The sequence below is a fragment of the Aethalodelphis obliquidens genome, unplaced genomic scaffold (genome assembly GCF_003676395.1).
Source record: "Aethalodelphis obliquidens isolate GAN/ISIS:26980383/991018 unplaced genomic scaffold, ASM367639v1 scaffold30, whole genome shotgun sequence".
Lineage (NCBI taxonomy): Eukaryota > Metazoa > Chordata > Mammalia > Artiodactyla > Delphinidae > Aethalodelphis > Aethalodelphis obliquidens.
The window spans coordinates 21,150,619-21,168,293 of NW_020837974.1; the positions used below are offsets into that span (position 1 = coordinate 21,150,619).

Here is a 17,675-nt window from a genome sequence, read left to right on the forward strand (position 1 = left end):
ATAACATGTAAACTCTACATATACTGAATCACTAATTCAAACATCTGAAGTCTCACTGAAAATTCCTTTTGGGCACTTAGTCTCAGAAGGGTTTGAATGTCAGGCAAACAAGCAAGGCCATGGCCCGGGGTAGGTGGGCCTCCTTCCATATAAATCCCTTTAAATACCCATTTACAGTAATCTTCCCTTCCCCTCCTTCCTACTTGGTCTTCTCTTCCCCAGGCTAAAAATGTCCATGTTTTGCCAAAATTTAAATCTAATCCTGCTCCAAGAGCTATGCTAATGCTCTGTCTCTAGGGTTAGTCTGTTCCTAAGATAGTCTCCTACTTAGGAACCTAGCTGGGTAAGAAAGTGAGGGAGTACATAATTCTCTCCTTTCTTTCTAAGCCTAAGCCCAGCTTCAAATATATCAGAGAAGGAAGCAGGCTCTACCTCCACCTCCCCCATTCCATACTCAGCACCATCTTCCCCCATTCAATAGAATCCATACTGAATTAAGAATAACCTTCTTCCTAAGTCTCTCAAGCAGCAGATGGTCTAAAAACCAAGATTTGACACTTCACATCCATTTGGATGGATATTATCAAAAAAACAGAAAACAACAAGTATTGGTGAAGTTGTAGAGAAAATGGAACACTTGTGCATTGCAATGGGACGTAAAATGGTGCAGCTGCTGTGGAAAAGGTATGGCAATGCATCAAAAAATTAAACACAGACTTACCATTTGATCCAGCAATTCCACTTCCGGGTATATACCCAAAAGAAGGGAAAGCAGTGACTCAAACAGATATCTGTACACCCATGTTCACAGCAGCATTATTCACAATAGCTAAAAGGTAGAAGCAACCCAAGTGTCCATCGACAAATGAATGGATAAACAAAATGTGGCATATACATACAATGGAATATTATTCAGCCTTAAAAAGAAAGGAGATTTTGACATATGCTACCACATGGATGAACCTTAAAGACATTATGCTAAATGAAATAAGCCCATCACAAAAGGACAAATATTGTACAATTCCTCTTATTCGAGGTTCCTAGAATAGTCAAATTCACAAAGACAGCAAGTGGAATGGTGGCTGCCAGGAGCCAGGGGGACAGAGGACTGGGGAATCAGTGTTTAATGGGTACCAAAGTTTTAGTTGGGAAAGATAAAAAGGTTCTGGAGATGAATGGTGATGGTGGTTACACCACAGTGCAAATATACTTAATACTACTGAACTGTACACTTAAAAACGGTTAAAGTGGTAAATTTTATGTTACATATTTTTACCACAATTTTTAAAAAGCTTTTTTTAATTAAAAAAATAAACAAAAAACAAGATTTGAGAATGCCAGATTCAAATTAGGGAACAAGTCCCTACATCTGATCTCCAAGCTGTCTCTCACCCACCCTTTTCCTTCCTACAGTGCCAAAACCTCTAGTTCAGAAGAACACTGCCAAGGAAAGATGATTTCTCTCTCAATTTCCACTTACTTGTACAGTTGACCCTTGAACAATGCAGGTTTGAACTGCCTGGGTCCACTTGTACACTGCCCATATTTTTCAAAGGTAAACACTACAATACTACACAGTCCATGGTTGGTTAAATCCGCAGATGTGCAGGAACTGCAGATACAGAGGGCTGACTATAATTATACGTGAATTAACCCCTGCATTGTTCAAGAGTCAACTGTAATATAGAAAGATTTTTTTTTAATTCCTCATCATGGAAATTGTTTCTGATTTATATTCTTTAAATAATATAATCTCAAGAAGCAATACATCTAAAACCAAGAAATATACTCTAAACCATGTCTAAAAATTGTACCTGTATTTCTTCTTCTGAAGCTGCCATATCATAGTTTCAGACAGCTCAGTGGCGTAAATTTCTTCAAAATGAGGGCTCATGATTTTTGTGACTTCTCCATCTCCAGCACCTAAATCAAGAAGTCTATGCGTTTTCCAGTCTGGATTAATTTTAAGCAGTCTCTGAAACTGATCTGGTGAAAAGACAAACATTGAGCCTCTTCCTAGCAACCTGGAAAAGAAAAGAGGACAAAAATGGATGACTCTATACAAGCTAAGCACTTCCACCCAACATCCACACAAAGTAGTGACTCAACACCAACAGCCTTCTGAACTTAAACAATGTTTATTTTATACGATTATACGATGAAAATATATATCTTCTATATGATTTATGATTAAAAAGCAAAGTTAATAAAATAAGAAAACACCTCTAGATATCATCGTCTGCCTTTGAGGCTGCAAACAATACACCAAAAAGAGTGGGGAAAGGAGAGGAATAAAAGGTGGGAAGGGAAGAAAAAATATATAAGAAATTAAAAGATGAATGTGGGGCTTCCCTGGTGGCGCAGTGGTTGAGAGTCCGCCTGACGATGCAGCGGACACGGGTTCGTGCCCCGGTCCGGGGAGATCCCACATGCCGCGGAGCGGCTGGGCCCGTGAGCCATGGCCGCTGAGCCTGCGCATCCGGAGCCTGTGCTCCGCGATGGGAGAGGCCACAATGGTGAGAGGCCCGTGTACCGCAAAGAAAAAAAAAAAAAAGATGAATGTGAAGAATTTAAGTCAAAATAGGAAGGAAAGATGGAAGGAGTAATAGAAAACATGTATATCGGTTTAAAAAAATGACAGGCCAACAGGATCAGACCACAACACTAGCCAATAACACTAAGCAGAAAAAGAAAATAGGGGAAAAAAGCCATTTAGAATATGAAACTGAACAATGAGTATAAAAAATAGCTCTAGGTATTAGATTTTTAAGAGACACTAGAGAAAAGAGGAAGAGTGGTCCTTGTGATATCCGTTAATCTGCATTTAAAAAGTAGATTCATACTTGTGTCAGTTTGTATGTTATACAATTGGCTGGGTCCTATTATTTCTAAAAATCCTAAAAAACATCTAAAACATAGTAATGCCTTTGAAAAAAGAGGAGTTAAAATGGAGATCAAAGAGAGCTCTCCTAAAAGCAGCTACACATCAAACCAAGTCCTGAGGAAGCATCATCTTGAGAAATAAAATGCACTCCCTATTTAGAACTTGCTTTCTAGCTCTCAAATCCCAGTCTGTCTAGGGCAGGGATTCTCAAACTTCCTTTAAGCAGCAGAACCGTTTCTTTAAATGAAGCAGACGTTACTCATGGACAATGTAAAATGTAACAGGAGAACTGCTGCTGAAATGAGGTTGAGAGCCTCAGCGCTGCTGCCAGCCCACTCCTGGGCCTTTCTCTGCAGCCTGAAGCAGCTCCTGAGGCGCTTCCTCTTCAGACCCTGGAAAAGCCTGAAAACCACTGGTCTAGGAAATGGCAGGGAAATCTGTACCATACTGCTGCTTTCTGGAAATAATCCTAAGGTGCAATATGTTTGTTACACAGTGACTGGAAGGACGTGTGCAACTGGGTGTTCCTGGTAAGACCAGTTTCAGGAAAAAATTAAAATATGGAGCTCATATAACAAACTCCTCCTCCCCTTTCCCTTAGAAGAGGTCAACCAAATCTAACAATATATTTGCAGTAAATCTTCTGCCCTACAGAAATGCTAAAAAATGGGGTGGGGGGGACCCTCAGAGACTTTCACCCAATACAACTAGCTCCCAGAGAAAACATCTCCTAAAAGACAAGTTGTTTTTAATCCTCAATTGTTCCTATCTTCCAGTGGGAAAACAGGCTGAAAAAGAAATCTGAGAAAAGGAGCTGAACTTCCTGAAAGAGCTATACAAAATTTCACATGGGAGCCAGAGTCAGAACAAGAGCTAAGAGAGGTCACAGGCTTGGGGGTACATGTTTCAAATGCTGGTGCTAACTTGCCATAGGACCAAAGGTAAGTTGCAAAACAGTTCCATGGCTTAAACGTTCCCAGTTTTAAAATAACAGGCTTCCCTAGCCATCTCTTTGGAGTCTAAGGACCCTTGACCTGATAATCATAAAATTCTAGAGCTAGAGGTCATCTGAGGTCAGAGCTCAGGGTGAAAGGCACGAGAGAGAGAAGCATTGTCCTATTTCCAAAGATCATGAGCAACAGAGGCTACACAAAAAGATTTAAACTGCCAAAAGAAAAAAAAATCTAAATTCATCGAGCCTAGATGAATTTTGGTGTCTAGGGGCCCTGGGAGTAGGTGGGAAGAGTTTGGGGTGGTCACAATTACTTGAGGGTGCTACTGTCACTTAGAGGGCAAGGTCAGAAAAGTCAGACTTCCTGCAATGTGTGGGACAGTCCCACACAATGAAGAATTATCCTACTTAAAATACCAAGACACTGACTTTTGCTCAGTACAAGGTTTCCAGCAAACACATACCACGGAGAGGTATGGCTCTCTAATTTGTCTTTAACTCCCAAAGTTAGTGATATCGATGTATTTTTTTGGGGGGTGTGTGTGTGTGTGTGTGTGCGCGCAAAAAAAATCCTACGTTCTCTAAGTTCTCTCTAGATTTAAAGTCTACAGAGGAGATAAACCTCCTTACAAATATCTTCCTTATAAAATAAACTCTGAAAACAGCTATCAAGTCTCTCCTTACTTGGTCTTCCCCTTCCCAGTAAAGGACGTCGATAAGTACCTTATCTTTTTAATTCAAGAAGGTTACCATAGGGACTTCCCCGGTGGTCCAGTGGTAAAGAATCTGCCTTCCAATGCAGGGGACACGGCTCGATCCCTGGTCGGGGAACTAAGATCCCACATGCCGCGGGGCAACTAACCCCACGAGCCACAACTACTGAGCTCGCACACCTTAATGCGAGAGCCTGGGTGCCACAAACTACAGTGCCCACGGCCTCTGGAGCCCACGTGCCACGACCAGAGAGAGAAAACCCGCACGCCACAACTAGAGAGAAGCCCGCAAGCCTCAACAAAGAGCCCATGCACCGCATGGAAAAGATCTCGCATTCCGCAACAAAGATCCCGCATGCCGCAACTAAGACCCAACGCAGCCAAAAAAACCCACAAAATAAATAAAATAAATAAATATTCTTTAAAAAAAGGTTACCATAGTAATTATTTCTATAAGAGACAGCCACTTGTGGTAATAAGCTTCCATTGCCATAGACGGAAATTCCCAATGGGCTCAAAGTTAAGTTTCCAGCTGAGAATAGGACACAGGGCAAGAGATGTTTTTGTTTTGTTGGGGGAGAGGGGTGCCAAGGGGGGATGAAGGGGTGGGGATGAGGGTTATTTAAAAAAGAAAAGCAGAAGAGCTGTGGATAAGATAAGCCAAAACGGATTTATTAATCTTATTGCCCCTTTGACCGAACTGTGAAATCCCAGAGCAGAGAATTTTAACCAGGGGCGAACAGGGTAGAGGTAGGGGGAAGCGGTTTAGAGTTTGAAATCTCCCTAAATTATATGCAAAATGCTGAATGTAAGGACTATTTGAAGAGAGAATTTTTACTTTATATCACTTTCAAAGAGGTACAGGGCCCCCAAAAGGTTAAAAATCACTGCTGCGGTGACTTGTCTGCTTTCCCAGCGAAAAAATAAATGGTACAGAACAGAAATTCAATGCCGTGAATTTTAGAAACAAAATGTCAGACCAAGTTGTTTAAACTCAACTACCAATACAAAAATAACAACTGTTTGCTAAAGCAAATTTAAGGCAATTTCATATAAACAATGAAGAAATCTTGAGAAACGGCTCATGGTTCCTGAAAACATATTTAAGGACCAGATGATAGACTGGGGATCCAGACATTCAGTAGAAGCTGGCTCCAAACCTCAAGGGAAGAAAAAGTGGGCCCAGCCAGTGGCTTCAAGTGGTCCAACAGGCTTTTCAAGCACTGAGCCCTGCTGCTTTTCTCTTTGGAGTTCTGGATTCTTAGGCTTTGCGGTGTCTGAAAATTTGGCCAAGAAAGGATAAAAATATTCCTAAAGCTTCTTCCATAGACTTATATGAGAGAACCACTCTAGGGATAGAGAATTCCACAATGTTTACAAAATTCTGGTGAGTCTAAACATTATGTAAGAATAGATGGAGGGACTTCCCTGGTGGCACAATGGTTAAGACTCCACACTCCCAATGCAGGGGGCCTGGGTTTGATCCCTGGTCAGGGAACTAGATCCCACATGCATGCCGCAACTAAGAGCCCACATGCTACAACTAAGAAGCCCACGTGCCACAACTAAGGAGCCCGCCTGCTGCAACTAAGACCCAGCACAACGAAATAAATAAATAAATATTTTTAAAAAGAAAGAAAGAAAGAACAGATGGAGAACCCTTCACTCGAACAAGCCACCATCCACTGCTGGGCTGAATTAGATCCTTCCCAAAAAAACTTGCTCCTGGGAAGTGTGCTTAAGGCAAAGATCTTACTTTTCAGCCTATGTTAAGATGGTTCCAACCATCTTGCTCCTCTCTAATAGATCAGCATAGGCATCACCTGGAACACGTTAAAAATGCAAAATCTCTGGTCCCACCCCAGACCTACTGACTCAGAATCTGCCTTTTAACCAGATACCCAGGTGATTCCTGTGCACATCAAAGTGGGAAGCACTGTGATTCCCATCACAGAAATACAGACCAATGAGGCTGTTTATCAAGATCAAGTTACAGTGAATTTTAAAAGCATAATTGCAGAGGCTGAGACACTGGGCCAAGGATTCTGACTAGAAGTGTTGTAGCTGTAGAGGTGGTCAACATCTCAACAAGGTAACTTTTCGTTTTCCTTTTCTTTTTTTAGACCTAAGGATAAAGAAAAAAGTATCCAAGATTCACTTACCCATTGATAGACGTTCTAGACATAAACAGGCTAAAAACAGATGACACAAAAGAGTGATATAATTGGATAAACAGCCAGCCCGATTTCTCAATGCTGTTGTTTAAGAAGATCTGTGTTCCTTGATCAAGGTAACTCTGAACAAAGACAGCCTGGAGTGATTCACATAATTTCTCTCTGTTGCACGCATACCACTAAAAAGAAAGAAGAAAAAAAATGAAAACATACAACTGAAGCGTCATCTAAGAAGTCCAAAAACAAAAAATAGAAGACGAAATTAAATCTAAGATTTCCAAATGTTATAATCTCATGGCACTTTAAGAATAATCATCATCTCTTATATGACCTATAAGGTATAAAGTATTTCCTCATACATAATTCCTGGTTTAATTCTCATTACCTTCAGGGTACGCAGAGAAGAGTGGGGGAAGGGTGAAGAGGCTTCCGAGTCATGCAGCTCAGTAAGTGACAGAGCCAGGCCACCGTCCAAGTGCTCTGACTCCTGGCCCAAAACTCTGTCACCATATCCCCCTGAACCCCAAGATTAGGAAAACTGTTGGCCTCTCCTTCACTGGGGTTCAACATAAGGCAATAACTACCAACATTAACCTTGTTTTTAGATAAGAAAACAGTCACTCAATGCAATGATTTAACTCGAAACCACCAGACAAATCAAGTAAGCGGAGGAGGAACAGCAGAATTTAATATTCCAGTGACCAGATTAAGCTGCGCTTCTTCTTGTGGGCTAAATAGGGACCTTTAGGAACACTGAGGTGCGCTTTACCAGGTCACATAACATTCTACTAGACAGGAGCCAAGTATGTTTGAGAAAGATTAAGAAGTTACTTAAGGTCACATGCAACCAATGAGAAGACAAAGTAATAACATGCTAAGAACCAGATTTCTAGGAATAGGCTCTAACCAGAACACACTTTTAGAACAAAATTCAAGAACCTCAACTGTGGATGAAATGTAATCTTCCGTGATAAATGTGTCCCGTTTTCATCTAGCGTTAGTATACCAGAGAAGGGGGTAAGCAGCCTGCAGGGCGCCGCAGCTCTAGAGTGAGCTCATCATCAAGTCCTGGCTCAGCCATTCCTGTGTACGAGCTCACACAAGTCACTTAATCTCTGAGCCTCTGTAAATTCATCTGTAGACTAGAGATGTCACTGGTTTCTATCTATCCTGGTAGGTTACTTAGAGGATTAAGCAAGTTAATGCAGGCCAATCCTCAATATAGGACCAGACACATGAGACTACTGTAATAATAATAGCCGTGAGATAAAGTCCTCTGACATGGCCTGATAAATAAACGTAAGTCCATTAAGTACCATGATGAAACTGCAGAGTAGACCAGTTACTATTAATCTGTTATCCACTAAGAAACAATCAATTTCTCCCCATGAGTAGCCAAAAGTAACCTGCTTCCCCCTAACAAACACGACCATTCATCAGCAGTAGGTGTCCTGTAACTGCTTGCACAATTGATGGACCAATTTTACAGTCATCCTAAGCTTGCTAAATATTGAATGAAATTTTGGGTAATATTCCCAACACTAACATTGAAAGGAACCAGTTATAAACCAATACAAAGAAGCAGACAGGCACATTAAGATTTCAAAGATTAACTAATCTTTTTACGAACTCTGTGCCCTGACTTGATAAACCAAATCTTTCCAATTGTTGACTGATTTGTGTTAATTTACCATTAAACACTTTTACCAAAACTGCTTCAGCTTGATACTATTTTTATTTTTCCCACTCTACATGATAAGCTTTGAAGCTTCTTACATTCACTGCCTACACTTTTTTCCTTGGTCTGAAAACGTTCATGCTTAATCATTAACTAATTCTTAACACTCATTGTGCCTGAAGTTATGCCCCAGTGCAGGTCATAAACCATTTTTTATTATATGCCTGACCTCCTGGTTCACATTCTGAACTCTGTAATACTGAGGCCATTCTAACTTTTATTTTCTCTTAATTCTCTGAAATGACTAATCAAGATGAAAGCCATCACCTTGGTAATAGGCAATCAGGTACATTCTATTAACGTGGACAAGAAGTCATTCAAGTGGAACAGAGGAGCTAAGAATTCTTTGGCATCCACTTGTAAATGGACAACCAGAACAATAACAGACTCTGACTTCCAGAACTAAGCAAGAATTGGCACCATTAACTGCAAATAATGCTTTCAAGTGCTCCCCAAAACTCAAGTTTTTAACAGCATTTCTCTCAATTCATCAACATTAACACATGTGGTTGAATCTTTACTGCCATACAAATCTTTCAGAAAAGAAAATGCTTACTGAAAAGACTGTGCTACAGAATAAAAAGGAGTCATGCCCTTCTCTTTAAAGATGAAGGTTGAATTCCATGTTCCTCCTGACCATCTGTATGATACTAATGTCAATTCCATAGCAGCATTATTCATAACTACCAAAAAGTGGAAACAACCCCAATGTCCATCAACTGACGAATGGATAACCAACATGTGATTGATCCATACAACGGAATATTATTTCAGCCATAAAAAGGAATGAGGTACTGATTCACGAGACAACATGAACTATGAATATTATGCTAAGTGAAATAAGTCAGTCACAAAAGGCCACAAATTACATGATTTCATTTACATGAATTGTCCAGAATAGGCAGGTCCAGAGACAGAAAGTAGAAAGTAGATCACGGTTACCAAAGGTTTGGGGAGAGGAGGCAATGGGGAGTGTCTGCTAATGAATATGGGGTTTCTGTATCAAGTGATGAAAATGTTCTAAAATTAGAAAGTGAGGATGGTTGTACACCTTTGTGACTATACTAATAAGCACTGAATTGTACACTTAGAAAACTTAAGTGGTCAAGCATATCTCTTTAAAAATGCAAATTTCAAATGCAAATCTAATCATGTCAATACCCTGCTTCAGAGAAGTCTTAATATCCAAAATACTTAATATGGCTTACAAGGCCCTACAGGATTGTCCATTCTGTGTCCACAGCCTCACCTCACGACACTCCCTACCAATCCATAACACCCAGCCACTCACTATGTCACAACACCGTACCCTTCTTTCTTTTCCTGGGAGGCTCCTTTCCCAAGGCTGTTTCGCATGGTATTCGCTGTCTCCTACATTTCCCACCACCCCAACTGACCTAAGCCTAAATATTTCTTCAAGGAAGTTTCCCTTGAACTTCCAGACTAGGATGGATCCCCTGTTCTAATACTCTCTCACATCTCCCAAGTCTCCTCAGTAACATTTATAACCACTGAACTGAACACCTGTACATAATTGCATGTCCGGTGTCTATCTTCCCAGTAGACAGAAAGCGCCATAAAAGGTCAGGGACAATGACTGACTTCAGTGACTGGCACAGATACGGATGAACAATAAATGCTCATCTGTTTAACAATTATTGTTAAAAATCACAGGCAGTCTACCAGATAAAATTTAGAGTTTCTAGTAAAATCCTGGAGAGAACACAAGGATAACCATGGAGACAGGCGTCACTGGGTTTCATCAATTTCTAAAACTTCAAGGTTTTTGCAAGGCCTTGCTTAAACCCAATTCTGTAAATAGTAGTTAAGCTACCCACCCACCACAAAACTGCATTAGCAGAGCAAGCAATGAAGGAACACACCGAGTGCCTACCTTGTACCAGGCACCTGGCAGAGCACATTTCATTTCCCACCTTATAGCTCCTGAATGAATAGGAAGCCTGGGGTTTCTGAGCACTCCCAGCTGATTCAAGCTCCTGTTCTAGGTGCATGTGGTTTTTTTATGAGTTTCTTTCAAAGAAGCTTCTCTTTGCTTCAGGCTACCCAGTGTATCTGTCTGAGAAAGCAGAACTATTCTGGCCAGTTAGACTGACTAAAGGTGTCTAAAGGTAATCCGATCTAGACAGCGACTAAACTACACCAGGCCAGGGCTTCTCAGCCTCCGCACTATTGACATTTGGAGCTGGACAATCCTTGTTATGGGGGCTGCCTGGTGCACTGTAGGCTGTTTAGCAGCATCCTTAGCAAGTACCCAGCAGATGCGAGTAGCACCCTCCAGTTATGACAACCCAAAATGTCCCAGACATTGCCAAGTGTCCCTGAAGGTACAAAATCACCACTGCTTAAGAACCCCTAAATGGGCTTACCCAGAAAATCTCATTAGCATTTCCTAACCATCCCAGCTCAAAAGTGGTCTAGGGAAAATTAAAGATGGACTCACTGGCCTCCAGGAACTTACATTCCAGAGGAGGGAAAAAATCAGAAACCCAGAGAAACAAGTAATGTCATCGTGATCTTGGCCAGGACCTTCAGGCCTTAAATACGTAGTCACCTTGCCCTTAAGATGTTGACAGAAAGTCAGTGCAGGAGCCCAGGCAACCATGTGGCAGTGCCCCTGGAGTTACCTCTCTCCAGACAACCCAGCTTAAATGAAAAGCTTTAATGAGCTCTCACTAAGTGGCCTGTCTGTAGGCTTCTGCACATGTTCAAGCAGGTGAGTTCTTTGAACGTGTGCTCCTCAAAGACTACAGAGACAAATGTGCACAGGCAAGAACAAAGTATCCTGCCTGTTAAAGGTTCACATTGGAAGGACTGTGTGCCAGCCCTACTGTAGGGCTGTACTCCTCAGCTGGAGACCACAGTGTCTGAAAAAGCATCTTATGAGCTAGCATCTCCCTTTAAAGTTTGCTTGAGTTTTGTTCAATGGAAATAAGTAAGGAAATCTTTGAAATAACAAAGTCTAATCAAGCCAGAGTTATGCCATGCAGTCATCTGCTGATGCCAAGTGTGAAATAGGATGTGATAACTAAACATAACATCTTCTGAAAGAGGTTACAGTAAATAGCAATGTTCTCCCTACTAGCAACAAGACTGTAGAGATACTAATAATTAGCCAAACAATAAATGGCCAAATCAGGTAGACATGACAGGGTACCAGCTAGTCAACATAAGGAAGTGTTAAGTCATGTCTTAGAGATTTCATTAAGGCCATGGAAATCTCCTCATCTTTATATAACCTTGTTTGATGAATCGTTCCTTTAAAGTAGAAATGCAATTTCCCTATAAAATTATATCTGCTTATCAGACTGAGGGATACAGTTAAAAGTTTTTCTGAAATTATTTTTTTGAGTTCCTCAACTAGTCAAACACGTGGCATATGATATAACAGTCTTTTCTTCCAAAATACAAAGGACTTGCGCACATTAGTAAAATTAGAATTAGAAAGTTATTTTAAAAAACCAACTTCCTGATTTTAATAAAAAATAAATATTTGGTATTTATCGCCAGTTCCCAGCACAGAGCTCCTAAAAACCTTAGAGAAACTCAGGAGTGATAAAACACCTTTTGTATGCTCACGAGATGACCGGGAGGGCAGGGTGGAACTTTCCGCCCCACCACTAACATCCAGGGAGGGGAGAGAAGCTGGAGATGGAGTTCACTGACCAAAGGCCGAAGATTTCATCAGTCATGCCTTGGTAATGAAACCTCCACAAAACTTCTAAAAGACAGGGTTCTGGGTGCTTCCAGGTGGCTGAACACATCGATACGCTGGGAGGGTGGCTTACCTGGACAGGGCACGGAGGCTCTGTGCCACCCTCTCCAACCCCCAACCCCTTGCCCTATGCATCTGTTCCACTTGGCTGTTCCTGAGCTGTATCCTCTATAATAAACCATAAGCAGAAGTAAAGTGTTTTCCTAAGCTCTGTGAGTCATTTCAGCAAGTTATTTAACCTGATGGGGGTTGTGGAAACCACAGAGTTTATAAACAAGTCCGACAGAAGCATGGGTAGACTGTGGACCCTCAACTTGTAGCTGACATGTGAAGTGAGGGCAGTCTTGCAGGAAGGAGCCCTTAAGTCTCTGGGCTATTAACTCCGGGTAGTGTCAAACAGAAGTGAATTGTAGAACACCTAGTTAGTGTCAGAGAATTGGCTGGTGTCACAAGAAAGACACCACAGGTAAGATTTTTTTTTTTCAATGTTAAACTTGACCTAAGCATGCACAAACTGGATGAAAGCCAGAACTTCAAGCGCTTGTCCCATCTTTATCTAACTCACAAACTGCAAGAACAACTTGGTTTTTGTACTCAGCTACATAATTTCAATGTCTACACAGACGTCCACTAGAATGGGGACAGTCTGCCATTAAGAAGGCAGTCTACTTTCACAGCCCCTCAGACAACAAGGATTCCTAGGAGAGACACCATGAAACAGTGGGAAAAGCCTGGGCCTTGAAACCAGACAGAGCAGGGTTTCAAAATCCAACTCTGCCATCTATTAACCGTGCTCTTGGGCAAGTTTCATTGCTCAGCCTCAATCTTCTGTCTGTAAAATGGGGATATACCACATCCAAGAGTTGTTTTGAGGATTACAGAGGATAATATATTTAAAGTACCTGACACTTAATAGAAGCAAAATAACTTGATTTTCTTTCCCTTCCTGTCCAAGGTCCACAAAAGCCAGTCAGAGAACTGAAGTTCAAAGGAATGCCCAAAAACCACACTGTAGGTCTGGGCACCCAGCCATTCTCAAAAGAAATGAGTAAGCAAAGACCTGAGATATTCAGTACCACTAAAAACAACCAGAAAGGCTCCACTGACAGGGTCCAGCAGAATCTTTTCTACTACAGCAGGTGGTAAGACCAAGCCTGACGACATTGACCTCGACAGCTAAGGATTCAAAAATCACATTCTCAGTTCTACAATGCAATCATGTCAGTCCAGACGTTTAATCATTGACACCTTGTGTATAAGTACAGCTTAGGAGGAGATATTCAAATCATTCATTCTTTTTCTACAAATGACACAAACCTAAACCAACAACCTCTTTATGTGAGATTTCAAAGTGCAGAGTAACAAGACACCTTCACGTCCATGGAGGGAAACAACTTATACAGATTAGATTAAATTGCTTCAGCTCTGATGTAATGAATAAATTACTGGCAATCTTCATTTCAAATACTCACTCACTGTTTGTATTTTACAATCCTAAGATTTTAACCACGCTTCAGAGGGTCTAAAAAACTCTTTTACTGGAAGTACCTGGGTCCCCTAGGGCACCTTCAGAGGGGAACATAAAGGCCTCTGGTATATCCAGAAGAACAGAGCATCCCCGTGTTCTGTAAAACTGAAGCAAACACTTGTTTAGGGTTTCAACACAGGTTATAAGGAAGGAAGAAACCCTTTTCAAAATCTCTTTGGTATTCGGCTGCAAAGGCCTCCAGACTTTCAAAGGCAGCTCAGAGGAGGACACGAACCTATCCATCAGTGTCTGTCTGGCTAGCTGACTGGCCCCACTGAGCACTGATAACTCATGCCTGACTTGGGTCCACCTCCATAAGGTAACTGGGGAGTGAGGGGCAGCAGACAGAATCTGTCCTTTAGCATAACCTTTGATCTTTCGCTGTGATGTCCAAGTGTTTTTTCATTTGGAAAAAAATCCAAATCATTTCAATTCTATCTTAAATCCACCACTGCTTATGGCAAAGCACAGTTCAAGTTTATATAAGAAGGTGAAAAAATAAAATGTCAGATATACACATATTTGCAATTTTATGTCACACCTTATTAACTCGCGATAATGTTATCTGTGCTTTTAAAAAAAAACCTTGCAGTATGTCACCTGCAGAAATAGTCCTGGCCTGGCTCCAAGGAGTTCGATAAAAATCCTTTTTTCACTCCATCAATTGAGAAGCTGCTGAATAACTGTTATTATCAAGAACCTAGTTAGTGGGGCCTAAGAGTCCTTTAAGAGTTTCAATAGCTCTTTAATAGTTGCATTAACTTTAAGTACTAGGTGCAATGCCTCAAAAAGACTAGATCCAAAGTTTTTGTTGCTGTTATCTTCTTTGTAAGTTCCGGGTCAGCCAATATTGAAAAGTCACATATCTAGTTTCTCACTGTCTGCCTCAATTTCTTCCCAGTAAGTCAAACTACCCACCTTGCAATCTGTGATTAAGAATGTGCTGCTTAAAAAAAAAAGAATGTGCTGCTGATTAAGGAAGCTGGAAATTTTCTCTGGAGGAAACTTTTTTTTCTGTAAAGGGCCAGACAGTAAATATTCTAGGCTTGTAGGTCATAAAGTAGCAACCATGCAACTGTGCCATTGTATCTGGAAGCTCTCACAGATGATAGGTAAACAAAGTTGGTGGCTCTGTTCTAACACAACTTTATTTGTGGATACTGAAATTTGAATTTCATGTAAAAAGATTTTCACATATTACAAAAGATTATATATTTTTTGCAACCATTTAAAAGTATAAAACTACTCTTACTTCACAGTCTGTACAAAAAAGTCAGTGAGCCCAATTTGGCATGCAAGCCATATCCATCCCTACTCTGAGAGAAGCCCTCCCTTGCTTCTCGATTTCCCAAAGTGAAACATAAATCCCAGTTTTGAAGCTAGCACACCAAACCGAGTTATTAAAATGGTGCTGCGACTATAGTTTTAGAGCTGCTTTAGCTCAAAGGAGCCTTGCCTCTCAAGGCTATAGTAACTAAATAGCTATTTTTAAAGAACAAACATTGCCCAAGGTCTGTCTTAAACACAGAATCTACCACCATAACTTCTTAATCAAAATAACCATAAGGAGGGCTTCCCTGGTAGTGCAGTGGTTGAGAGTCCGCCTGCCGATGCAGGGGACACGGGTTCGTGCCCCAGTCCGGGAAGATCCCGTGAGCCATGGCCACTGAGCCTGCGCGTCCAGAGCCTGTGCTCCGCAACCGGAGAGGCCAAAACAGTGAGAGGCCCGCGTACCACAAAAAAATAAATAAAATTAAAAAAAAATAAAACTTAAAAAAATAATAATAATAACCATAAGGAAAACTTGTGCTAAGTATGGTTCAATCAAATCCATAACCCCACTTTCATGCAACTGCAAAAGAACCAGATGTGGCTGGCTATGGAAGCCACATACCCAAATGAACACCAGAAGACCCAGTATGAACTATTAATTTGAAGGGAGGAAAAGCGTTTAGGGTTAAGTTACTTCACAAGCAACTAATTTTATAAGGCAAACCCAGGATCCTGAAATATAAAGCAGGTAACAAATCATCAACTCAGCCACGTTGCAGAGAGAACAGTCTCCTATTTCACTGTGGTTTCTATACATGTTTCTTTTGTTCATTTTAATCTTTATTCATGGACAATATTTTCATAATGTGCATGTATCAACTCAAAATAATGTCTGGATTGATTGTTCTAAGGAAAAGAGCCAATCTCCCCCTGCCCACCTAATATTCAGAAACCACCAGATTAGTCTTCAGAGAAATTAGCTGCCAAGCTGTCAGGTGCAACTGGTTAGAACACACACATGTACACACGTACACACATACTTTAGTATCTCAGAAGCCTAATGAAGTAAATGAGGTATTACATTTCCTTAGAACCTGGCAGATTCAACTTGATAAAGGTACACAATTAGAAGACATTCAGAGATATCTTGCTAGGACATATTCTGAGGCTATGTCTACAGCTATAGTTCTACCTAGGCCCCATAAAAATCAAGTTACTTAAACAGTTTTTCAGTTTTATAATATGTCTATTTCTTTTTTGAGCACTGAAAACATCAAGTGTACTGCAATAGAGGTAATCACAAGCGTTGTAATAAACACCTACAGCCAAGAGACTCTACCATAATTCCATGTCAATGGAAATAAGCCTCCTTTTTATCCTACCCAGAAACTTATTTCTACCAACTGTTAAAAAGGACATTTCTATTCATTGTTTTACACCATTATCCATGTTCCTTACAGATATATGACATTTTGGTAACTACATTATCACTACAGTACAACTCTAAAACTGACTGATCAATCTGTAGCAAACAATGTGGTTTACAAGTTAAGATCACCGACTAACTTTATGTGCACTCCTAACAATATCATAGGAGTGATTACCTAACAAAGTGCAATAGCTGTGGGATTATAAATTTTAAAAAATTTTATGGAAATTTATGATTTCCTTTAAAAATAGAAAAAGGCCACTATAGATATTTTTTAAAGAAAAACTAAATACTACTTGTCTGAATGAATAGCCTTATCTCCTTAGATAATTCTTTAGTTTCATTAGAACACATGAAATCAACTTCGGTGTAAACTCTGAACACCTGGCATAACAAGAAAAATGACATAGGAAAATGAGAAAACTATGAAAATTATGAGACACAAGATGGGAAGTAATTAGCTACTGCTCTCTGGGAAGGCAAAATGTACTACAAATGCTAGCTATTATAAACGAACACTCTGGCAGAGTTCAAAAGCCTCCTTGCAATAGTCATGTTAACCGCCAACTACATTACCGTCAAATATGAAATATCTCACTCTTAATACTACAAATGCACATATTTAAGTGGCACAAAACTAAGCTAATGAAAAGACTACCCAACGAGCCACACCGCCATCGTTCACAGTGCACAACTACAACTTTTTAAAGAATTCACTCCTGCCCAGTTCTAATAACCCTTCCAGTAGAAGCTTACATCATCTTTCTTATTATCACATCTCTGCAGTCAGATACCAAAATCAAAGTTTAAAGGCGATCTCTCTTTAGTAGCAGGGGAAGGTTCGATAGGATGGGAGTGACGACCTGTCAAACACATTTTTAAGTGCTTAGGGAAAATGTCACCGGAACGAGCCCAGAGAGTTAAATGGCTCACGAAGCACGGTTAAATTTCTTTATGACCTTTTGTACGTTCAGAAATTCAACCAGGCAAAAAGAGGCACCGGCTTTTCGGTGTGATTCTCGGAGCTGATGAAGGTTGTCCGGGATAATGGGTTTGGTCCGATCATCTAGCTCTCAGGCCCTGGTGTCAGATGGGTCCCAGTCGCCACGCGCCGACCCCAAAGTTCCTCCGTCCCGCCGCCGGGAGCGGACGCCGAGGTGGCGGAGCGCCTGCAATCACCGCCGGGGACCCAGGAACAATGCGGGGCTCCGGGCCGCGCACGCCGGGGCCGGGGAGGGATAGGGGAGGCCGT

The 17,675-nt window shown here is 40.9% G+C and overlaps 1 protein-coding gene across 3 annotated transcripts in view; it reads right to left on the reverse strand.

Annotated features, from left to right (window-relative positions):
• The window catches only part of METTL9 (methyltransferase 9, His-X-His N1(pi)-histidine), a 45,326-nt gene that overhangs the window by 25,053 nt on the left and 2,598 nt on the right, over positions 1-17,675 (reverse strand). For all 3 annotated transcript variants that reach the window (XM_027126668.1, XM_027126667.1, XM_027126666.1), the window contains exons 2-3: positions 6,712-6,902; positions 1,815-2,024 (exon numbers count right to left, since the gene is read on the reverse strand). In XM_027126668.1, coding sequence (XP_026982469.1) covers positions 1,815-2,024; positions 6,712-6,902 — 401 coding nt within the window. The remainder of the gene's footprint in view (positions 1-1,814; positions 2,025-6,711; positions 6,903-17,675) is intronic.